Source organism: Chrysemys picta, chromosome 5 (genome assembly GCF_011386835.1).
Source record: "Chrysemys picta bellii isolate R12L10 chromosome 5, ASM1138683v2, whole genome shotgun sequence".
Taxonomy (NCBI): Eukaryota; Metazoa; Chordata; order Testudines; family Emydidae; genus Chrysemys; species Chrysemys picta.
Window position 1 is genome coordinate 13,985,930 of NC_088795.1, and position 26,255 is coordinate 14,012,184.

The 26,255-nt window shown below is 41.0% G+C and overlaps 1 protein-coding gene across 11 annotated transcripts in view; it reads right to left on the reverse strand.

The window, feature by feature from the left end:
- Positions 1–26,255, reverse strand: part of SLC4A4 (solute carrier family 4 member 4) — a 253,723-nt gene that overhangs the window by 100,271 nt on the left and 127,197 nt on the right. For 7 of the 11 annotated variants that reach the window (XR_010601212.1, XM_042856335.2, XM_065595954.1 and 4 more), the window contains 2 exons: positions 22,752–22,847; positions 13,322–13,398 (listed from right to left, as the gene is read on the reverse strand). Coding sequence is in view for 10 of the 11 variants with exons in the window: in XM_042856335.2 (XP_042712269.1) it covers positions 13,322–13,398; positions 22,752–22,847 (173 nt within the window). In the remaining variant the exon portion in view is untranslated. The remainder of the gene's footprint in view (positions 1–13,321; positions 13,399–22,751; positions 22,848–26,255) is intronic. The other 4 variants (XM_024108448.3, XM_024108450.3, XM_042856336.2 and 1 more) reach the window with 1 other exon arrangement.

Below are 26,255 nucleotides of genomic sequence, written 5' to 3' on the forward strand. Positions count from 1 at the left end.
GCCCTTTAATGGGAGTTGGGTCAGGCTACGAAAAATAAAGTCAGCTGAAAGACTCCTATTGACTTTAATGGGCGATGGCTTGGGACCTGCAAGAGGAAGGTATTATTGGAGTCTCCACCCTCACAGCTGATGAGACGTCGCCAACATCTGTCTTGTCCAAGCCTCTGTGCAAGAGAGGGCATCAGTTAGACACCCTAATATTGACTCGAATTCTCACTGACCCCTGTAAATGTCACAGCAGTTAAATCTCTTGCTCTCCTGGCAGACAAGCAGGGAATCTTTCTTCCTGTGCAAGTACCTGTAAGTGCTGTTTTAGCAAGGAGAGCAACATCAGCATGGTATGATCCCGAACTCTAGATAAAACAGCTCCCCCAGCTCGAGGGAATTCTTTTGGAGCTGGTCTCTGAATTAAGCACCCTTTACCTCTGGCACTTAGAAACGCATCACCAATTTAAACAATTCAGTACAATGGGATATTCTAACAGGGTGGCTTGCTCTTTAGGACTAGCCAACCCTGATTACGGAGGAGCCAGCGCTGGGTTGAATCAGGCGGTTCCCCTATAAAAGCAGCGGGACGCCGCAGTGAAAGGGGGCTGCTTGGGGACAGCAGAGAGGGCGAAGAGTGCGCAGTTCACCCCCATGAGCAGTTAGTTATACAGACACATAAGCTGGTGGTGTAGACCAAACTTTAGTAAGGGGCCCTGAAGAGGGGGAGGAATTGTTAGCAGGGTACCGCAGAGTGACCTCTGGCCACAAGTTGTCCGACCCGGTTACAGATATGGATAGCGCTTTGAAATCACCCCAGCACATGAAGTGCCATCAGTGCAATTAATCATACAAGATTTTAACACAACACAAACTGAGAAATGATACAGTTACAATTGGATCAGAAGGAGGCCAAAACAAATATCTTGAAGGTGTATTTCCCCATGAATCTCAGTATCAGTAACATTCTAATCAGTTCTCTGTATGGCTAATGGAAGGCTAAATGTTCTGTGCAAGAAGAAAGGACCTGGCTTCCTTCCACTTCCAAAGTGAACAAATTATGCTATACTGAAAATCTCATTTCTGACAATGGTAGGAGGACAGTGTATCTAAGGCTACTGAAAGGGATGCTGTCAAGTTAAAAAGAATAACTGCGGAAAGAAACATCCTTGCCTATGCTACCAATAACACCTTTCGGAGCATTTTAAAAATCTGATCTACTTTATGCCCTTTACTTTTTGTATTTCAGCTCAGGCAATCACAGTATAGTACATTTCACTTTTGCTTCTAGTCAATTTCACTTTCAGATTCTTGGGCACTAGCACAAGCAACCAATACTTTGTAACAAGTGTATTTGTTAAAAAAAAAGTTCTCACTCGAATTTGAAAAAAAATCATTCTGGAATTCTTTTAGTGCTACGTGTTTTGCCTGACCGTACTCACACCCGTTACACAGAAATGTTGGTGGTTTTTTTTTATTTTTTATTTTTTGCTGCTGAGTAGTGGGAAAAACTGAGCAAGCAAAAACTAGTCTGTTGGGCAATCTGTGTATCTATGCGTATAAACGAAATAAATGAAGTCTCAGCATTAACTAGCCTCCCTGGAAATGTCTGTTTCCCCTTTTTTTAAAGGGCGTCAGCTAAATGTACAGGAAGAGAAAGTCATTTTCATTTGAGACCCATGGAGTAAAACTAGGTCATCCAAGCTGACAGATATAGAAATTAGGAATCCCTGCTGGTGATTGGGCAGATTAGTCCATTCCATTTAAACAGTACAAAATCAGCCAAGCACCCTCACAAAAAAAAAAAAAATCAGTCAATGAACTGAGTTCCAAACAGCAGGAAGTCCTCAGCCCATCCCTCCCGGGAAGAGAATGAGTGTTTCTCTGATCCAGGCCAATTTCTTTTTAACTTTAGAATTAGCTTTGGCTGAGGTTTCTGTTGATATGGAAACACTGATTTGGGTAAGCACTGCACACATCACAACAAATAAGAAGGGTTTTGTGCATCTCTTTGACTAAGCACTCCAGCCGACCACACTCATTCAAAGCCTTTTCACATCCTGAACACAAGTCTTTCCAGCTGGAGAATACACCAGTTCACTCTATTATCTATATATCAATACATATTCCATTATGAATACGCTAGTGCACATACTCAACAACGAAAGACGCTAACACACCCAACAGACCTCCAATAAGATATTTTCCCGTCTTTTCTTCTATTTCAAATATAAACCACCAGAAAAAGCCTTTAGGGGTTGCCAAGGTCATTTTAACAAAGCATGAAGGACCAACAGATTTTGCACAGTACTGGGAATGCCAGCACTATTATGTGGTAAAGAGCATCAGATTCCCAGGTTCCTGTGGAGTATTCACTATGTCTTCAAACAGAGGTAGCATTTTGAGATTCAAGAGACTGACAAAGGATAGATTCTAATTCACATGAAACATACAAGACATTGAGTTCAACTTCTGTTTGCAGACAAAGATCTGTCCTGTGAGCCAAACAGCCACTGAAAAAAATCCCCAGGATATACAAAACTATTAAAAATCGGCAGTTGACGTAAGAGCCGACTCCGTATCATGTCACTAACAATGTGGGTAAGGTAGTATGTGGTGAATCAAACAGCATAACCAGCTTGTGCCCCTCAAATTCTGTGGGGGTCAGCTGCACAAAGGGGAGGATGGATCTGTTTAGGACCGAGGCCTGAGACAGGGATTTAAGGGATCTGAGCTCTATAATACCCTAACCACTTGTAGGACCTTAGTCAAGCCTCAACCTCTGTGCCTCAGTTTCCTAACAGGGGGGTTGGGAGACAATTAATTATAGGTATATTGCACTTTGACCCTTCCAGCTAAGAATTACCAAAGTTAGATTTTAAGGGTCATTGTCAGATGGAAACTGAGCCTAGATCTGGATCTTGTAAAAATAAGCTTTCACATAAGTCCTATAATATTTCCTTGAATTAATCATATGTTAGCTCATTTGTAAACATTCTCCTGCTTGTTGGCAACTCAAATATTGCAACAGCATGCCAGTGCATGAGAGCCTACAACAAAACAGAACAGAAAGTAGAGTAACTACAAAAATGACTAGCCTCTTTTCACTGAAAATCAGAGCTAGAGGTGAAGAGACTCTTAGTGAAATTCAGAGACATCACACTGGGAAGAGTAATAAACACCAGCAATGACAGAAAGATGACACAAATTACCTACAGCAATTAAAACCAGAGACAGAAAACAAAAAGATGAGACTCAATGTGAGGCAGAGGTGCTTTTAACCTGGCATAGGCATCCATTTTTATTACTTTATAAATCCAAACATACAAGAACACGAGCGAACATCTCTGAAGACATATCGTCTGAAACTTTTATACACTCAATGGGAAGGATAAACCTAGACCGCAAGAATGCTAAGAAAAACCTCATGTGGTGGTGTTTAACCGAAAATCTGAATGAAGTGTGCAATGCCCATACAGCAGTAAAACTAGGTCACTCCAGTTTTGGCTGCATATACAGAGGCATTAAAATATCCCAAAGAAGGGATCTAATAACCCTCTCTTTACAACTCTGTTGCAACAGCACCTGGAATATTGTACTTATTTCTGGGCACCTCATTACCAGAAGGATATTGACAAGCTGGTGTAATTCAGAGAAGAGCAATAAAAATGATCAAGTGGCTGTGGGGGGAGGGTAAACGTACAAGGAAAGTTTAAAAGCGCTTAAATATACAGTATGTATAACTTGATTCAGAGATGACTAGCAACCCAATCCTTCTCCCATTTAAGTAAATGGGAAAACACCTATTGCTTTCCATGGAAGCAGGACTACACCATAAGAAAGCCTAGGACAATTTAAAGGGTTTGAACACCAAGGAGGAAGAGGAATTAATTAGGGTGATGTGTGGGTGATAAAACTAGCAAAAATGGAGTAAAATGTGGGTAGTTGGAAGGTTTTTCCTAACATTCACTGAAATCTCTTAGGATGTGGAGTACCCTCCCATCCCTTGGGACATTGCAAACTAAGCTGGACAAAGCATTAGAATATTTGCTGTGAAGAAAAATCATAGATTGGCGGGGAGATGCACTGGGTGGACTAAGAAGTTTTTCTCTTCTATGGTTGGCTAAATGCTGAGAAGTTTTTTCAAGTTATATCAGGTTTAGCAATCCAGGCATTATGTAATATATTTTAAAAATGATCCTTACATATATTTTTAGCAGGCACGCCCCCTTAACTACACCATGAACATTAAAGTATTTCCATGTCGTCCTTCTACTTGACTAGGTTACTGTCAGTTCACTGTGAGGGAAAGGATTCCAGGGTACCCAAGGGTTCTCTCCTATGTAAGCAGTTAATGGTAACTGTACACTCCAAGGCTTGTCAGATTCTTCTTCGTGAGCACATCCCAAACTGGCGGAGCACGGGAAGGAAGCAAAAACAACCTGATGCAGCAATAATAATCTCAGTAATGGTTTTCCTTTCCAAAAGGATTCACCTGCATTTTCTAGAACAAACCCTGCAAGGAGCTATCCAAGTTAATTTGCGAGGCTTGTATTTTTTGACAGTACTCAAAATGTTAATTATGTCCCTTACACTGGTGCATCTCCGATATGGTGTTAAAGACAAGAAATAGTCTCTCTCCCTTCCCATATAGTCTGAAATCTCCCCAACCACTAAGCTCTGCTCTTGGGGCACATAGAACATCACTTCGGACTTTTATTTATAAATTGGAAAACAGAAAAGAAAAACAAAATGTGTCCAAAAGCACTAGAGCCTTTGCTTGTTGGGCTAACCATAAATGATTGCTATGTTGCCCACAGCTGGTGTCTTTTGAAACAAGATAAATGAAGGCAAATGATTTGTGTAAGCTCCGACATCAGGAGGGAAGCAATGGGTGTTCTGTCAACACCAGCACATGCTAAAAATGGAACTCGCCTCCTCTTTAATTATCTTTTATAGATTTGCCAGGGAAAAAAGTAAAACCGATAAATCGTGCTTAAAAATAGCACTGTGTGTGATTCATTTAAGTTCAGGTTAATAATCGGCAGCAATAGATTCTAGTGGAGAGGTGTGACTGACTCAGGACCATGATCACTTCTGAAAGAAGTTCATAATGCAGAATCAGTTTGCAGTTATTTGTGCAATCTAAATTTAACAAGGCACAATAAGTCAGTTTTTCACTGCCGCGGGGGTGGGGGGAATGTTGATTATTTAATTAACTAATTTTCATGCTTACAAGCCACCTGCAGCTCACCATAGAGTTTAATTTAAAAAACCGGTGTGTGTGTATTTAGTGTTGGTGAAAGGAGTTGGATTAGCAGCCCGGGCGAAAGAAGCCGTTTGTTTATCTACAAGACAGTAGCAGAGCAAACTTCCCACCCACACTACCTTGCCAGCCTGTCCCAACCCAGATCTGGGGAAGGAGGAGAAAGGACTTCCTTTAGAGCTCAAGAGATACATCCGCTGGCATGCTCATACAGTTCTTGACCTTTCTGCTGAGGGTGCCAGCAGATTTTGAGATACAGGAGCTGGAACTGAGCCCCACCAAACTCATCTCACATAAGGGTCACCAAACATCCAACAGATGGAAACAACCTGCATTCCCTATTGAGCTGGGCTGGCTTTGAGCAGGTGACCTAAAGGCAAAAGACCCTCTGGCAATGCACTGAGGCTTCCAGTGCCCTAATAAGTGCTAGCTGAAGACTAAATCAAGACTGGATGTCTTTCTAAAAGAACTATGCTCTGGTTCAGCCAGAAGTTACGGGCTGGATGTAGAAAACAATGGAAGACATTGTATGGCTTCTGTTATGCAGGTCGTCGGACGAGATTATCACAATGGTGCGTTCTGGCCTTAAAAAGCTATGCAAGCGAACAGCACCCTGCACCTGACGGGGAGATGTGGAGTAGTTATTTCCTTCTAGCAGGATACAGACATTCCCCACTCCTGTGGCTCAACTATAATAGGAAGAAAAGAAAAATGGGAGAGGGAGGCAATATGGCCCTTTCTACACTGCAAATACAACCATTTGAGGGCCTGCGTGCAGCAAATTAGACTGTTTCACAATTTTTGCCTGGTTATGATCATGGGGAGTTTGACACTCCCCTTGTAAAAAGCGAGAAATGCCAAATGATGGGACACCTTTTAACCATGGTGTTGACAACATAAAACACCTTTCCCCTGACAGGGACAGACTCTGCATTGTCACAAGAGACTTCCTTCAGCAGATAAGCCGCTACACAGTGCGGCCTAAAACCATAATCACAGCCTCAGCAACATCTGCAAATATACAGATTTGAGATACGTACACAGACTATATATATATATATATATATGATGTCGTATGTGTCTGTGGGGGAAACATAAGATCTAAATTCAAGGTGTTCTTTGTGTGCAGTTAAGATCCACAGTTCAGCTTTTCTGCGAACTCACCATTTTGGCAACAGACTTTACTTATTCTTGTTGTTACTACGACTTCAAAATAATCCGTTTTCTATGAGTTATGTGCAGGAAAATGAGTGAAACGTATGATTTTAAACTTAAACTAGACATTCCTCTTTTCTCTATCTTAGAAACCCAGCACAGGGCTTTATCGCTTCAGGCTTTCCACATGATTTTATTATCGGCTATATCTGCTTCTCATGACAATGCCATGTCATCTTATTCCAAGTACAAGAAAGAGACCTTGGATAAAGTATTATGCAAAGGAAATTTCCTAACCCCACCACTATTTATGGAGCAACCTGTTCTTTGATACAGGTCTAATCTGACTGCTTATCACATGGAGTCAATAACCTGTAGTCAATAAAGCATATTTTGTATTGGGAGAGAGGGAGGCAGATTTACACTAAACCAGTGACAAGATTTTTTTTTTTAAGTCAGTGGTAATAAATGCAGGCAATTTGTTTTCCAAAGATAAGCATAAAGTGCAAAGTTAGTCTATAATTATCTAAGGGGAAATTAACCATTTAGATCCCAACCAACCATAAAAATAACACAGTTAGGTATATTGCAACTATCTAATACTTGTGGGGTTTACACATTTTGGCCTCAATTCAAAAAAAGCACGTAAACATGTCCTTAACTTTAAGCATGTGCTTAAGTTCTATTGACTTCAATAAGTGTCATTCCTGAACAGGGTCTTCTCTTTACATCTTTAGAGGCAGGCATGTATGCCTTATTCATGCCTGTGATGATTTACACCACGGATACTGGTATCAGAAGATGGAATCAAAAGTAACACTCAAACAAACCAAGCACACTTCATTACACAGTTATGTAGCTAGGCTGTTAGATTACTAAATTACACTATGACATGACAAAAATACAGCAATGGGATGGGATCGACAGTCGTACTTATCGCTGGTAAAACTTCATCCCCACTAAAGTTAACGGGAATTTTACCATTGGCTTCCGTAGGAACAGAGTTAGGCCAGTGCTAAGCATTTTAGAAAATCCCACCCTAAGAGTCAAATTACCTGGAAAAACAAATGTATGTCAAGAAACCATTGTGTAATTGAGCACTCAAAAATTAGTAACACCAAATTAAGGCTAAACAAGTTTATTTTAACTCTGTCCCCCTGGGCATCACAGCAGTTTTTAATTACATAATCATAAACAATTTCTCAAACATAGTATATTAGCACAAACTCTTCTCTACACTTTCTTCTATACATTGAAGTCAATAGGACTTAATCATCTACTTAAGTGCTTTGCAGAACAGGGATAGGATAACTCATGCTTAAAGTTAAGCATGTAATGAAGTGCTCTGCAGAATCGGGGCCCTAGGTAATAACACACACACGCACATAGCATGAAGGAGGACACTTAACCAGCCTAGCAAAAAAATTGTACTGTTCAGGCTCAGTATATACATAATTTTCAAGTTCTCTTAACTCAGTTAAATCAAAACCAATCTCATTGAGAACAAAGGCCACATACTGCCCCTTGGCAAGAACTATTTCCATTTCAAATTGCAAACCTCAGCCGTTTCAGATTAAGAGTGCACACGCATGCTCTCTCTCTCACTCTTAAAAATTTTTTCCAAGCTCCTTTCACTCTCAAGTCACTTGTGGTCAGAGTTTAAAAATGTCCAAAAAAAGTCATCTTTAAGCTCACACTGAGCACGGGAAAACTTCAGCCTGAAAGGTGAAAGTTTCATCAAGTTACAATCATTTGAAAGCAGAGAGTTTTATGGGTGGGATGATTTTCTAAAGGGTTCTGCACTGCTCTAGTTCTGCATTGGCCACTATTGACTTCTATGGAAGCAATGAAGCCAACGCTGAACCCTTCTGAAAATCCCAACGTGTAACTGTGATCTGCAGTATCCAACTCCTTTCATTCCTCTCAGACAACAAGCTTTTCCCCAGGCCCACTAACTGACTATCAGCTACCCTGGCAGTTGGGGAAGAGACAGCATGCACTCTACATTTCTGAATGAGTTCTCCAAGGTGAGAACCTTCTGCCCTTCCTTGAGACCGCTCGCCACTCCCCACACGTTCCACTTTAGCCTTCCACTGGAGGTCAGAAGTTCATTTTCTCTCTCTCTGGAAACAGTCTAAAGTTTACCCCATCAGCAGTTAGACTAAATTCTGAAACGTAGATTAACGAAGGCAATGATGAAAACAATCAGAAGAAAACACAAAGCAAATCCAAGGTAAGCAGCATGGAACGTTACCGACCCTCCTGTCTAGGTAACCAGCCTTGCTAGCACGCTATGGGAAAATCTCAGTTATATACCATTTTAGCAAAAGAACAAGGCCCAGTCTACACTTAAAACTTAGCTCAACCTAGTGACATCACTCAGGGCTGTGAAAAATTTCACACCCTGTGCAACGTAGTCAGGTCAACCTAACTCCCACTGTAGACTCCGCTAAGTCAATGGTCAACCTGGCTACGACAAGGAGTTACAGTTACTACAGTGATGGAAAAACCCTTTCATCAATGTAAGAAGCGTCTACACTACAGAGGCATAGCTGCAGCTGTGCTGCTGTAGTGTGGACATATCCTCCGTCTGACATTACTGGAGCCTGTGTCTGCACAGATGTGTGTGTGTCTCCCAGGTCCCTGCTGATAGGTTCTTTCCCTATCTTTGTCCCTAGTCCTGCAAAGGCATATGCACATTTAACTTTAGGCACTCTTGAGCAGGCCCACTGAGCTGAATGGAACTACACAGAGTGTGTCAAGTTAAGCACAGTGAATCAGAGGGAAGTCTGCATCAGAGTTGCACTTGTTTCAGTCAATGAAAACGGGGAGCAACCTTCTCCTCTTCCTTCCCTTCACCCTTTACCAGCCCTGTGGGATGGAGAGGGACAGTCCAATTGCCTTCAACTCACTCTCTTTGGGCAGTGGCTCCCACTAATATGCTGCCCTAGAGAGCCCTGCCCTAGCTACTATTTAGCTTGCTATTCCGGCAAATATAGTAACTCTGGCTTTGTTTGGATATTCTGGACAGTAGGAGCTCACCATACCACAAATGCGGCCATTACATAAAGTACTAACTGCCTCTTATAGCTCCTCTGTCTTTGTAATGAGGTCCTGGCTTCTTAGTGCTCTTCATAGGATTCCAGCAAACAGCCTCTCAGCAGCTTTTTCTCCCAAGTCTGTGAGAACACCTAGGTCACCTGAAAGCTGCCAGGCCCAGACAACCGTTCTTCACCACTGCAGCCAGAAGCAGGATGACTCCAAGGAGAGAAAAGTAACCAAGCAGCACTTAAATAAAAGCACCAGCATATTTCACATGTTGTAGATTGCATTTGTCCCCGCTGTAGTGTCCTCTTTTGACACTTTCTAGGTTTAGTCTGTTCATTCCTACTGTGAAGTGTATATAACCTCTCAGTCTGTCAGAAAAACAAAATGCAGAAGTAAAGTATTTGTGACAGTTACAATCCTCCTTTTGGAACTCCAGGCATGTGTGGTGGAATTCACCTCCCCACTATCCAGGCCTCTGTGCTTTTCCAATATTTGAGAGGAGTTTCCACTTTCCTCCAACTTGGAAAGTCAGACTGGACTAGGAAGACCCACAGGAAGTGTAGTGTGTACATCAATATGGGAGGGGTCCTCTCCATTTTTGGGTGCCTGGAAGAAGCAACTCTCCAAATGAGAACTTCAGAGAAATAGGGAGATTGGTTTAAGGCAGAGGTTCTCAACCTGAGGGGTGCAAACCCCTGGGGTCAGGGTCAGAAATCTGTGTCGGAGGGCCATGACCCCCGTTCTTCTATATTACTAAAATGGGAGGGCATCCCAGATATGGAAGGGAACTGCTGCAGGGCCCCAGTATGGAAAAAGATGTGACCTGATGGTTCCAGAGATTGGTAGTTGGATAAGGAGCCTTTCACATGAAGCCTAGCAGTTACTGACAGACATTAGCATGTGTAGCGACTGTTTGGGGACACAGTGCAATCACTCAAACACTTTACACCAACACTAAATCCCTTTAGAAAAAAAGAACAAAAAAAAAAAAACCCTTCAGAGGAACAAACAGCTTCACTGTGAACAGAGAGCAAACAGTATATGTTTTTCCAGATCCTCGAATGCTCCCCAGGTGTTTTTCTGCTTACTAAGAGCCTACTGGAACACAGATTAACCCAAGTTCTGGTTATAATCTTATTATGCTATTAACTCATTGTACTTTGCTATTAACTCATCATTGTACTTTGCATAAAAAGATAAATAGGCAGGAGAAGAAAACACAAACTAGTCCAAAACTTTTTTGTCACTTAAAACAGGTAAACACAATTTTCCCCTTTTTATTTGCAAGTGATTTCCTGTCTTGAGCTAACACACACACCATAAACAAACTTCAGTACACCACCGTTTAAAGATAGGATGGTCTCCAATGCACACAAACAAATCAATACAAATGGGGGAGCCTCTTTTTTAAGTAGAATCACATTCCAATATACAGCCTTGTGAACCAAAATAATGAAACCCAGCTACTCAGCTGTCAAGGCAAGAAAATCAGTTCTTTTTACATACCCTGTTGTCATTAAATCATGACTTATTTCCTAGCTTCCTGGGTTGCTTGGTAAGTGCTTAGCTCAAGAAAGTTACAACGCATCATCGCAATTTCACCAATTTTATCAAAGTAGGCATGTGAGCCAATGAGTAACTAAAGTTCGGGTCCAAAGTGATTTCTTGGGCTAACTTTGACCAACTTATGTGGCAAGAGTTTTTTTGTGAAAAGCTCATTAGCAGGATGTCTGCTAAATAACTAACAAACATTTTAGACCAAGTTAGTTGAAACCCAGCAGTGTTTCACTATAAACAGACAGTCATTGTCCATACGGAATTCTACTGCACATTTCAAATCTCACTTTGGGAATAAACACAGTATTAATAGATCTGATTGTGTTATTCATTTTTATATTAAATGCAATTTTAAAAAAACCTATTTTCTGGATTTACTTGATGCTGCCACTAAAATTTCAGTGATGCAAAATTCAGTGACGCTTCTGCTGCATAAAACTGAGGAAACTGTTGCAGTGTTTAGGTCTAGCTTGCTACTGAAGATATGGGGTCCAGATTACGAAACATTTTATACTATATTACATTGCTGCCTTTCCTGTTAAATACAGGATTTTGCCTCATGTTCCTTTCTATCAATAAAAATATACATCAAGGCTTCCTTACAATCAGAGAGAGTGTATGTGTACACACACACACACACACACACACACACACACACTTTGAAAGACACTACCAACCAGAGCACAGAGGATGGCAATTCCATCCTGTGGTACTTCTGAGGTTTTGCAATTGGTTTTGTTCCACGTTGGAACGAAAGCATCTTTCTGAAAACACACTGTTGTGTTTTCGTTCTATAGCCTGGTGGTTAGGGTGCTGATGGGGGATGTGGGAGACTCAGGATTAAGTTTTTGCTCTGCCTGAATTACAGCAGAGCTCTTCGTCCCCAATTCCTCTGATTCAGGCAAAACGAGGACTTGAACCTGGGTCTAAAAGATTCCAAGGCAGACTCCCAACCCATCTACAGCGAGGGTGTCCTGCTCTCTCACAAAACCGAACTATGTGTCTGTCTCTATTCTTTCTACTCCGTGCATTTGACTGCAGTTTTTGTATATAGTCCATTTCGGTGTTTCTCCAGTCAGTCATTTCCCCACTTTTGTGTGGATCTTCCATCCAGCAAACAGAGAGAGAATTTTTTTGTTTTACACCAGAGAAATATGCAATAGCATAAACAACAAAATTTGGCTGTGGGCACTGAAAGGCAGTTGTAGAACCTGAAGTTATTTTGAACTATTTTTCTTATAGTGACTGTGTTCATGTGCCCCTTTAACACAAAAACTCAGCTCTGTTCAAATAAGCAGCAGCAACATTGCCAGCAACGATCACTGTGAAGGACTTGAGTCATTCTCGCCTGGCTGATCATAACATTCTCGCGGAAATACATTAACTATGTAATTCTCCTTTGCATCAAGAAATAACCAAGGGAATAAACAGTGTAGAAGAAGAAGAAAAAGAAAAGATGCCACCAAAGAAACAGTCACACCTTGAGAATAACTTGGTTTTGAATCTGTAACAAAAGGATAATCGAAATTTGCACAGAGCATTTATTCAGACGCTAGCTTTCAAAGTGTTCAAATGAACTTACTCTTTAAAACCCTAAACTCTCTGAAAAGATGAGACAACGCACCAAGGAAATAAGTATGATTCCCTTAGCACGTGCAAAGGCACCACAAACACTGTCCCATTCAGAGAACCTCAAACAGGCAAATTATTGGAGGCTGGTAACAAAGGCTTTATGTTCATTGACATCATAGGTCTACCCAATCAAACTTTTATTTTATATCAGCTTGGGTTTCTTTAAGCCCGTTTTGGTCAAATGTGCGTTTTTGACGTGATCACTGATAAGGAATCTATCACCCACCAGATGGGAGTGCACACCCTGTGGTACAAGCAGCTCTAAGTCATACCATCTACTATAAAGTGTGTTGTGGAACCTAGGCTGAAAGTGTGCATCTCTCTTTCAACATGTAGAGGAAAGCTGGAGATTATCAGAAGCTAGATGTTATCCATTCACTTCAAGGAAAAGGACAACGTACTTTGCTTAACCAGTAAATCAGCAATATGGCTGCCAAATCTCTTAGTCACACCACAAACTACCGCAAGCAGTGGTTCTTTCATCCCTGATAATACCACAGCTGCTGCTTTATAAATGGCTGATACTTACAATTGGGGCATTTTGTAAGCCGGCTATGCAGAACACCTGACCCATCTACTTACCTGTTTCTTGCCCATCTCTTGCACTCCAGTTTTATGGTCCAAACTCACCCACCTCCCCCTGCACAACTTCAAATGAAGTCAGAATTTGAAGCTTACCTGCTCTTTGTCAGGTTTGTCAGAGATGTCATTCAGACTGGTGGAAGTCAGGTTTCTATGAGTCATGGCTGGACTGCCTGTAAGGACAAGGTCAATACCAGTTAAGGCATCTGTTACAACCCAGCAAAAAGAACACAGAGGGCCTGGCTATAGCATTACCTTCCAAAGGGCTGCATAAGGCGGGCAGGGTAGTGGGCCAAACTGGAAAAATTGTAGAGCCAGATACAGCGTGCTTTATGGAGTTCAAAGTTGCAAAGGGGATAGAAGGAAACTAAAGATTCATAGTATCTGGTCCACAAAATTCCCACACTAAGGGCTTGTCTACACTACCGCATGGGGTCAATCTAAGATATGCAACTTCAGCTACATGAATAGCGTAGCTGAAGTTAACATACTTAGATCTACTTACAGCAGCGTCTTCATTGCGGTAAGTCGACAGCTGATGCTCTCCCGTCGACTCTGCTTGCGCTCCTTCTTCTGGTGGAGTACCGGAGTCAACGGGAGAGCGCTCAGTGGTTGATAAAAATCGACCCCCGCTGGATCGATTGCTGCCCACTGTTCTGGCGGGTAGTGTAGACACGCCCTCAGTATGAAACAGAAATAAAATAAAGTTTAAGGTACTTCCAAAAAACAGAGTTTGAGCGCTGCTCCTGGACATGTTTGACAGGTAACCCTTCCTACACTAGTCCCCCCCAGTTAAGAGAATAGGAAGCTTTCTAAGTAAGCTGACAGAACAGCTGGTTTAATCAACACTGCATACTGGGAGCTTGTCTATAGTATCAGCTGATGCTGTTTAGAAGAAATTACTTTTCTTCCAATTACCTTGTTAACTGACCCTCCCTGTCAACCATAGGCTAATTCTGAGACTGCTGAACAGAAGAGACAAAACTATCTGCACAGCAACTTGGTGTAAACCACTGTCATCAATAGGATCGCAGACTGAAATTAACCAAAAGACAGAGACCAAAAGTTTAAATAGGTGGACTTAACCTTTCTTTCAAAGAAGCGATTGACAAGATATACACTGCTCAGCCTTAAAATGTCAGTAAAGTAACCTAGCAGACCTCAAGGCAGCAAAGCCAGATAGTAATTGTGCACAAGCTTATGGACAATTATTCCCATTGAACCTTTATGTTTTCAGACACTGCGGCAGAGAGGAGGAAATAACTTGGAAAAATAAGATGCAACCAAACCTTCACTCATTTCTAAAATTCTATTAGAACCCTTAAATTTTTTATTAAAAAAACCCCACACACAGGAACATTCATAACTACAAGAAGAAGAAAAAAACAATCTAACAGCGGCCAAAGAGAGACATTGACGACAAATATAATACCCTCAATCTGAAAGGCATGTCAGTTTCTGAGTATGCTCTTTTTATGGTTCTGAAATTTTAGGATACTTTCTCTGTGACTTCTGCTGGAACCAGAAGTTCTGACATACAGCAAGAGAGCCTCTTATCACAGATTTTTCTAGTCATGACCAGAAGTAGAGCTACAGAAAAATCTCAAAGAGTTGCTGTGAGATTTTCCAACCGAGTTTTCAGACTCTAGGTTGGGATATGTCTCAAAATAAGCTTCTTAATTTATGGAGGTTTGTTCAAACTAAAATCCAAAAACCAGGCTTCCAAAAGAGATCAGTACCGAGCAGCTCCCACTGTTCTCACTGGAAGCGAGCACTCTGTGAAAACCTGGTTACTCCATTCAGGTGCACAACTAGGAACTGAGCTCTTTTGAAAATCTACTCCTAATGTTACGATGTTCAGCCACCTTCGCACTGCTGGAGATATAACTCAGGTGCCAAGATTGGTAAGCCACTGGCACCTTTTGTTAAGGCAACACCACTGCTCTCAAGCCCCCTTTTCTGATAAGGAATTCAATTAAAAACTTCTGGGGCGCAAGTGATATTATGGCAACAATTTGTATCATCTTCCAATAAGTATATCTCTTCCGGGACACTGAAGTGGTGCAAGTTAAACAAAATCCAGGGTCCTTGAACATGTCTACCTAACTTACTTATCCAGGATGGGGATCAGCAAATTGCTATTCTGATCTTCCCAAATTTCATCAATTTAAATGACTTTCAGTAGGGATTTCCTAGAGGTCCTATCAGAGAGTCTCCAGTGCTTAGGGAAGTTCCAATTTACTTTCCTTTTTATCTCCATCGTTAACCTTACTTGTGCATACAGCATGCACATACATATACCTCCCCTTTTAAGATGAGGTTGTCGATACATATTGAGACAGCTTCCAAGTAATCAAAAGGGTTTGGACTCACTGGGAGGAAAGTAAATGGACAGACTCAATGTATTATTTTCCTGATTCAGTTTTAATTACAATATTCACAGGGTTCAGCATTACTTTGAACAAGAATGGCTAAAGAACAGTAGTAAGCAGCTGAGCTTGGATAGATGCTATGCGAGGAGACCTGCAAACTTCCTCCCATCATCCAAGCCAACCTTATGCAAAAATTTCCCAGAGTGCCTACATGTCAGGTGGGAAATTACATGTCTGAGACCAGTTACGTGCAGCCTCAAATGTTCCCTGGTTTCAGTATGCCAACCTTAGTGGTGCCCCTAAAGTTTCAGTAAAGTATCTGATTTGTGCTTTGTGTATGTGTGATACATGATAAAAAAAATTCATAGGGGGTAAAAATCCAACAAATTTGCCTGTCAGCATATTTGCATCTATTCTACAATATATACCTTGCTTTGTTTTTCTGAAAACAACCTTCCTCATTTTGAACAGAACGTAAAGAAATATTTGCCACAGAGCATAGAGGAAATGGAGAAGCAAAATAAGGCTGGATTCTTTAAATCCTGTAGTGTATTATTAAAACTCAGTGATTTTTCTTCTTGCATTTAGTTGATTCATTAGTTTTTAAAAGTTACAGACAGGCTGCCAATTCTAGGCATTTTTTTATATATGTACATAATGTACATATGGGTTAAAAAGAAAACAATAGAACTGCATGGAGAAGCATGGAGGGGAGTTTTGCAAATCTGAAATCAAATAAAGACACGGGAAGGCATTTTTTTTTTTGTAAATATAGAACTTGTTCAAACCAATAATTGGTATCACACAGCTGGGTGAATTGAAGCAAAAGGTTCCTATTGAGTGTCCTTTCCTATTATTAAATGAGAGATGAAACAGACAATATTGACTACAGCTGAGCTAAACAGCTTTGAAGAAGTTCACATACCTTCAAAGATGGGAATGCTCATGGGTCGGGCACAATTGCTGTATCCCACATTTACCACCTACCCATTGCTATTGGGCTGGGTAGTTTGGGCTGCTCGTTGGATGCAACAGCATACAGGGAGATGTTGGGATTGATTTCTCATTGTCCAAGGAGCTTTTCTTCTTGTCATATGATCTCCAAATCTTGGCAGTGTCTGCAGCCATGTCATATGGTCACAGAGGCCACTACACGAGTGGCTTCAAGTTTAAAAAACAAAAACAAAAAAGTAAACTTTGCGGGGGGGACCTAAAAACTTGCCAATTGCTTTATTTAAAACAATGTTCCAAGCTGTTTTAACACATTTGAGAGTATTCAGAAGAGTTTTGGAGCCGGCTTGTGCTGTGCTGCTATGGGGAAGGCTATTTGCTGAAGGTGTAATTCCATTTTCTGTTGGCTGCACTGGCAAAAAAAGATGGTCCTGTTGATGAACTAACATCTGGATTTCTAGCTCCAAATCTCGACTGGGCCACACATGGACTGAGTCAGGCCATTTCCAGCTACTCACCAATAGATATCTGTCCACATCACAAAATTTGGTGGGATCTTTCTTATGAGATGCCCAAGACTGAACTAACATGCCTGGAATGCTGTATTTTAGGTTAATAGATTCACAGATTATATGGCCAGAAGGCACCACTGTGATCACCAAGGCTGACCTCCTGTATAACTCAGGCCATAGAATTTCCCTGAATTAATTCCTGTTTGAACCTTAGCAGAGCTTTCAGGAAAACATCCACTCTTGATTTACGATTGAAGTACATCAGTAGAAAACTGTTAATCCAATGGGATAAGTGAACTCCAGAGCAGAGGGGCTCTCCAAAAAAAAAAAAAAAACCCTGCCCTTCCAGCTACCGCTCATATTGCTAGTGAGGGGCCTTCAGATCAAACGCAGCATCACAGTAACTGCACTATGTTTCCTCCAATTGAAACTTTTCAAAAGGGGCTCTGTGATCCTGGTCTTAGGGGCCAAAGTCCCACTGAATTCAGCGGGGAAGGAAGTGACCCTAAAGAAAAGGCCATATTCTGTATCACCTTCTGTTTCTGAGATGTAGAGCTGTACCCATCTCAGCTGTAACTATGGCATCGCTACTTGCGATGCTATAATGACTTACTTTAGCCAGAAACTAAGTCCAGACATTCTACTAACCGCTGTGAAAAATAAATAGGTTTAACCCTGGCATTTCTGTTTCAGGCAGAAAGGCTTTCACCTTCCAACAAAATAAAATGCAGGTAGTTCAATCTTTAGTTGGCTAACCTCAGTGTTAAAGATGAGCCAACAGTCACAGCTGGAAAACAAGAGACCATAAAACAACCATTTACTCTAAAGCTCAAGTGTGAACTCTTGTTTTTAATGTTTATGGCTGTACATTTATCCGATTTTACGTTTATGAATCCTTTTTAATGGAGACTGAACGCCTGATCCTGCTAGCACATCACTCTGCATTTTGTAACACAGCAGCTAGTGCACTTTGCATGCACAGCTGCTCCCAACACCTTCACACTCATTCCCATCCCAACCCACTGGATATCAGGGGAAAGATTTAACCCTAATTCCCTACATTTTCAAAACACTGCAGGGGAGTCAGCTACACCAGTCCTTTCTCTTGACTTTCAGTAACAGCCACGTGGCTAAATCACCAGCTACTTCTGGAAATTTAGGAGCAACAGGTGTTGGAAATACTAAGCGCACAAGAAACCGGACTCCTGAATTCAGACTCTCACTGAGAACTGACCCTAAAGGAGCATGAAGATAGTTTGAACAGATAGCCACAAATAGGTTCTTAGATCTTGAATCTTCTTTTAAAGGAACACTGTATGGAGGGCAAGTGTCATCTTCAGGTTAACTCCTCATGCCTCTCTTTTTTCAAGAGTCACAATTCCTTGAGTTTCTTCATAGATAAGACAACTTGAGAGCAGGAGGTAAAGGGCAACATTCAGTCCTGATATGAGCAGCTATCAGTCCTAATTATCCTGGGTCTTTAATGATGAAACACACTACCGGTCAAATTCAGGCCTATTTTTTCTATCTTCACTTGGCACAACAAGCTACAAAGTCTTCACTCACTGTTCTGTTCACCTTTAGATCTGCATATCAGAGCCTAAGGAAGTGCCTGTAGCTGATGGGATGTGATGTGAGCTTCTCACAATCCTGACTGAATACAGCTGCCAGGTATAGAGGACGCACATCTTCAGCTCCTTTTGGCCACCTGCCCGAGGCAGAATATAGGCTCCAACACCTTGAGCTTGCAACACTTTGCAAGTTTCACATCCACGCACCACAGTCTTCCAAGACATTTTATAAGCATTGGTGTCAAACTCTGGGACAAGGTCTTCAGTTCAGGCCAGGCTCAAATGAGCACTCTCTGCACTGGCTTCTTCAGAGCATGGATGGGAAGCTGCAAGCATTGTATCTCTACCAGTTGAGCTGACCCTATGAACTCCATCCCAGCATGCACTGCCCTGTTTTTAGAAGTTACCCAAAGGCCTCTCAATACAAGACGACTGCTGGGCAATGTGGCATGGGTGCTTCAGGACTCCCAGAACGGCATAACAGATGCAGCTTGTATGGACCTGACCACATTTCTCTGACAAAAAAACAGTATTGCTGCACGGACTGTCGCAAAGACAAGCAAGACAATCCACCGTTTCATGCAATCAGTGCCACTGCAACTGCTTCTTGTGTGAATGTAACAATATCCCCACCGTGGCAGGCTCACTGCATTAGAGACTGCCAGGGAGAGGTTATGGGGGTATCACAATGCTACCAAAACCTCCCTTGCACACAGGGAACCAGCAAAGGGCCAGGCTTACCCAAAAAGTGAGCAGGGCCATGGTGACACGACCCTGGTCAGCAGGGCAATGTGTGGATTCAGCGTCTCCCCTCCTCCACATCTTCCACTGGCCAGCCTCCTGTAAAATCCCCAGTGGAAGCTGAAGTTGCTCTTCCCCAGAGGAACCCCTAAGAGGAAGCAGCAGTAGGGACTCCAATCTCTCATCCATCCACACTTAAGTATAAGCAAGACTTGCTGGTTCAGGGAGCTGCAGTTTCTAGTTTGCACCTCCCGACTCCAACTGGGGTGACCCTGACCTCAAGTCACCAAAGATCTTTAAGCCGAACTTTACTTATCCTTGAGCTAAGATCCCATTTCCTACAGGCTGTTTTTCCAGTACTGGCAGGAGTTACATCTAGGAATTTTTCCATAGGCTCACCAAAAAAAAAAAAAAAAGCGTGTTTCCTTGTGGGAAAAACCAAACTGTAAGATATGAATGGTGTCACTTGCTACAAGAAAGAAAAATGCATACTAAAGAGAGGAAAGGACTAGTGGCGAGCCGTGGAGAGGGAAGAGAAGAAGAAATATGATTTATAAGACAAGCAAGCAAAAAACTAGAAGCACTTAAATGGCCTTGTGTTAAAGTGTGCAACTAAAAAGCGGACCCACCTAACATGCAGACATCATCAACAGCTGGAGAAATACAAACTTGAGTAGATTCTGTTAGTAGCATGTGGCATCCTTGCTAAACAACGTTGCCACAAAAGCCGGGATGGCCAGAGGCAGTTTTTTACAAGATAAAATGGTTTTACCACCCCATGAAAAACTAGTTAGTCCCAGTTGAAGGCATTTTTTTAAATAAAGCTGTTTCATTACACGCACCCCATTACATGTAATTTTAGTTACATATTCAAATTGTGGTTACATAAGGCAGTAGATTCATCGATTTTATTTGTACAACCCTAAATTAAAGTACAACTGCAGTGGGTGTACTGCTAATATATGTAATTATTATACCGAACTTCAGAATGTCTGCATATATTTGGCTCGGTATTTTCCTCAAAGAAGGTATACATGTCATGACTCATTTCCGTTTTCAATATTATATAAAAAAGTCAAAAACATCTGGTTATATGAACCTGACAGTAATGCAGAGGAGTAGGCTTGAAGCACTAAGCAATCAGAAGGAGGCAAATTTGCAGACTGCCAGTCCAGGTCCACTTGGCCACGCAGTATTCTGTAGCAGAAGACCAACTTTGATGTAGTGGATAGACCGAGCCTATTCCTCAGTTTTGAATGGATGTATCCAAAGTTTGAAAAGATTCATTCCGTGCTTGTTGAACACTGATGCCACCCTTTCCCCCCTCCCCCCGCATTTCCCAGTTTAAACCAGATGTAAGCCGGTATTTACCAGCACTCTGTCCTAAACTAGTTTTTCCTGGGAAATTGCCAACACTGCACAGAAGTTCCATGGTTTTGTGTCAACCAAAAAGAAATGGAGCCCTAGAGATTGCTTTAAAATGACCATGTGCCAGACCTGAACTAACACAATGTTATTCATACCCAGTGGTGTCCTGCTACTGAAATAAATACAATATAGAGGCAATGTGCTAGAAACTCTAGCAGCACTGTCTCAGAAGAAGAGAGAAAGAACAGAAAATGGGGGGAGGGGGGATTTAACCATCAGGAGCCCAGCTAATACGCTGCTCAGATGCAAGTAAAGCAGAGTCTGGGAGCAGAGAAACAAGAAACCATGCTGTGTCAATCCTCAGAAGCGCACTCTTCTATGCAATTAGATGGGGGGAAAGAATTTCTGCATTAGAGTCCTAATTCAGCAAAGCACTGAAGAACATGCTTATCTTAAAGTACGTGCCACATATGCTTAAGTGCTCTGCTAAATAGGAATAATTTCCTGAATATGGGCCAAGTCACCTCACCATATCTGTGATATCAGTAATGTTACCCCTTGGATTTATACAATCAGATGCTAGCACAAAAAATAAACCAATCAAAACCTCTTCAACTTGACATTTCTTTCTACTAATAAACTGTATAATTACCTTTTATTGTTCTGACAACTTAACATTCACGATTCAAACATTTGATGATTACTAAAAACAACTATGGCTTTGTAAAGGGCCCGATGCTATCATCCTTGTATTGATGGTACCTTGCTCTGAAAACAGTTGCACTGAAATCAGCAAGACAACATGAGGAACAGTGGTAGGAACAGGCCCTGAACAAAGCTCAACTCATCACTGAACAATACATTTGGTGAGTTTTGCCAGCTCTGTGGTATATGGAAACCTACATAGATGCAGATTTCATTTGTAAGGAACCGAAATTCAACTTTGCATTTGTAATACATTGTACAACTGGCAAACCTTGTTAAAAACTTCCTTAATAATATCAGATATTTAAATACATAAATAACAGGTAACTTACTAAATTTAATTCCTCAGTAATAGCAGCTTTGAGGGATCGGTAATGAGATTATGGGGCCTTTCACCCGTAGTTTGACAATCTGACTTTGTTCCAGACCGGAAGCTGTTACTATGTGTTGGCTGTTTAGTGACCTAGTGAATGAGTTGATAGTCTTGGTCTGGTCCCAAGTAGGAAGGTGTCTCAATCAAAAAACCACGACATTCATTGCCTCTCATTGATAATTTCACCGGCTGACTTAGAAGAGAGACAAGAGTCTGAATGGGAATGGAACCTGAACTACCCTTTCACCACTAGAGGATGGAACTTTGAGAAAAGAGCAGGAAACACTGTTGGGGCATCCCAGGGTCACATGAACACCTATCGCTGTATCTAGTCCAGGGGTAGGCAACCTATGGCACATGTGCCGAAGGCGGCACATGAGCTGATTTTCAGTGGCACTCACACTGTCCTGGTCCTGGCCACCGGTCCGGGGGCTCTGCATTTTAATTTAAATTTTAAATGAAGCTTCTTAAATATTTTAAAAACCTTATTTACTTTACATACAACAATAGTTTAGTTATATATTATAGACTTATAAAGAGACCTTCTAAAAACATTAATGTATTGCTGGCACGCAAAACCTTCAATTAGAGTGAATAAATGAATTCACACCACTTCTCAAAGGTTGCTGACCCCTGATCTAGTCTATGCAGAGCGGATTTCCAATCTCTCTGGCTATTACTATGGTAGTGCATATTTAAGAATGTTAACTGCTAAGTGTTCCCCCTTTCTATGTTTCTCCAAACTAACCTATTCATCTAGGATGACCAGATGTCCCAATTTTATAGGGACAGTCCCGATTTTGGGGTCATTTTCTTATATAGGCTCCTATTACTCCCACCCCCATCCCGATTTTTCACATTTGCTGTCTGGTCACCCTATATTCACCTGCAGTGGCTCTGCCCTCCTCCCCACATCCCCAATCATTGACTTACTTAGCCATCCCACGCTGGGGCTGCGCTGCACTCGGATTTCATCATCCAACGTGCGGGTTGCTAGGCAGGGCACAGAACTCTCAAGTGGGCTGCGTGCTTTAGTGTTGAAAGCAGAAGACAGAGCAGGAGACGATAGCAGCAGTGAGGAGGAGGAAGAGAGCAAAGTTAAGTAGTAAAAAAAACTGAAGAAAAAAGCTAAAGCAATTGCACAAGCAAGTTAGGAAAGACAGCGTTCGAACATTCACTTTGTTAAACACACAAACCCACCTCTCCACACAGCAACCTTGTTCTGGGAATAGCTCTTGGGAGGGCATGAAAAACCCCATTCCAATTTCACTCTTCAGCACTTGGGCACCGTGTCTTGTAGGTTAATACATACTGGTCAAAAATGTTACGCCTGGGGGCCTAAAGTTAAGCATCTAAATCCAAATTCATTTACCTAAATAGAAGTAGCCTGAATTACAGAGCAGCCCCAGCTCCCAGTGGAATCAATAGGAGCTGCAAGTGGCCAGCATCTTTGAAAAATTAATCAGTTCTCTTTAGGAGCCCAGCTTTGAAAATCTTGGCCACTGCACATAGCCAGATATACACCAATTAGTGTTCTGTAAATGTACTCCATTTTGTGGCACTTTAAATAATGCTAATGACTAATTCTCCTGCTCTTTTCAAATATCACTTGAAAACATCTCTTTTCCTCCTTAATCTCTCTCCCTGCACTGTTATTTGACTCTGTTCCTGTATTATTCAACTCTACAGAGACTTGGGACACAGTGTGTATGAAAGACACTCTACAAAATAAAACTGTATTGTACTGTACAGTAAAACATTTAAAAATAAAAGAAAAAAGTGTTCCATTGTCAATATCCATCATTCTTTGTTGTATTCTTGAACACATTCTAGCCTATAAGAAGCATTATAATAAACATGGTTATTTTAAACATTTCTACTTGCAAACTACTCGCGTCAGCTCAGAGAAACCAACCAACCAACTCAGCTTTCTTCTCTTGGCAACCCTCTACATAATGTGCACTAGGTATTTAAAAAAACATACACACACTACACACAGTGCTTTGTAACATGACATATATTAAGGACATGCGCACACACACACACATTTTCTATTGCCTTTTTTCTGCTCATTTTGATTGATTTACTCATTTATCTGGCAAACTGTCGGCTCGCATGGTGTCGGTGTTTCAAGATTCTAGCAAGAAGGAAAACTAGCTTTCTAATAATGGCTAAAATTTATAGTGCTTTGTATTTTTCAGCTTCAAAAAACACCGATGAGCATTTTCTAACTAATCCTCATATACCTGTGCAATGCAAGGTCAGTATTATCCTCATTTTACACGTTGGCAAACTAAGATGTGTGCCAGGGCACACAGTGAGTCAGTGTCAGAATGAGGATTAAAAACTCGGGAATTCTTGTCTTCTAGTCCTTTGTGCAGCCCAATACACTAACTAGATGTTCAAAAGCCTCTAAAATTTCAGGACTGGAATGCCTTGCCAGATCGCCAAAGACTGGCTGTGAAATCCAGTGCCTAACACTACTGTTCCATCTTTCTTAATAATGCCATATTCAGTGACCAGAAAGGAAACCTTAGAATTAACATGATGAACACTCGGAGTCAACTTACAAAATGAGATGCAATAGTGCAGTCCTCTTCCTCATGCTGGAAACCAATATTTTGATTAAACATTTTTGAAGCTATTGTTGAAATTATTGCAGATTTTATGAAGAGAAATGAAGGACAGTGCCTTTGAAAGAGCAACTTTTGGTAGCTCCAGCCAACAAGATCCAAGTGGAGATCTTTGCCTTGTATGCTTTTGATAACCATCTGCCTCTTGCTCAAGCAACAGAGTACTTGAAATAAATAGCCCATATTGACTCTCTCCTCCATCAAATTATGATGATGATTAGGAAATTATTATGATTTTCACAGCCTCTTTCATATCAGTGGATCCAATCAAAGCAAAATGATTTCTGGGGAAAATTCCTCTTGAAACAATGTTGGCTGGGCAAGACCAAGTCTCAACCCTAATTACACATTTGTAAATAAAAACATTTATTGCATACCTTTGCCACTGAAGGATTTTAAACTTGAAAAGTGTTTTGGCCAATTTAATCATCACTATGTCTTTTTAAGAGAAGTAATTAAACAAATGAATTAGGAACAGAATGATTGTGCCAACCCGTGTAATGAAGAGATGGTCATCCTGGGTGAGATTTTTCAAAAGGCAGATAGGGTAGCCAGCTGCCATTGAAAGTCTCTGGAAGTTGGGAACCTAGCTCCTATTTGTGCCTTTGAAACTCTCCCCCTCTTACAATGCTGAATTTTACAGACATTTCACAAATCTCCAAGTGATTTTAATGAAAGCGAATATGAAAATGGATTTTAAAAACACCGCCATGGTCTTTCCCAAACTATTTGTGCATCACATCAAATTGTAATAAACCCATAGTCTGCAATTTAAAGACATCATGGTCACTACCTGAGCTAGAACCCAAGTTCTTTGGCTCCAAATATATAGGCCTCTACCACCTGAGCTGCAGATTATCCATGAGACATCAGCAACAGAGGCATGAGCTCCTCTGTGGGCTAGCCAATACAGGACAACAGTCGAACACATTGAGTGAGATGCTTCTTAGGAGTCATCCCATGGGGACTTCATGACTGCACATTATAAAGTGAGAGTACAATAATAACTAATTTAAGAGTTAAGAAATTATTAAACTTCCGTTTGTTCAAATTTTCCTACTCTGTAATGTATACAGAACTCCCCAGATTCCTTCCCCACAAACGACATGAACAAAACCAAATACGCCAAAGATATATATAATAATCAACTTAACGGAAGCCTAAATGTGTCAATGCTTGTAATATCACCAGCTCCTTTGTTATAATATGCAGGGTTTGCAGGATTGAGTCCCTCTTAGTTTTATTATATTACTGAATTTGCTACCTCAATCTTAATATAAACAAATAGTTCATTTCTCTGTTTAGTTTCTAATAATTATTTCTATATTCCTTGTTTTTCTTGCTTTGATAGCATACAGGTTAAATTTCAGAGTAACAGCCGTGTTAGTCTGTATCCGAAAAAGAAGAACAGGAGTACTTGTGGCACCTTAGAGACTAACAAATTTATTAGAGCATAAGCTTTCGTGGACTACAGCCCACTTCTTCAGATGCATGCTCTAATAAATTTGTTAGTCTCTAAGGTGCCACAAGTACTCCTGTTCTTCTTCATACAGGTTAAAGTGTATCAATCCTAAACTTGCCCATGCTCTTGTTCTAAAAAAACAAAAAATAAGTTTAAAAAGTTAACCCTTTTCCAGATGAAGCGAGTTATAGGATGTTAATCTTCATACCATTTAAATGATTCAAAACAAAATTATCTGTAATTCCAGACATGTGACAATTAAAGGAGAATTACATTGCAGTTGTTTAATGACAAAATGCTCTTTAAACAAAAATTGAGGCTTTCCCTTCAAGGTTTTTTTGT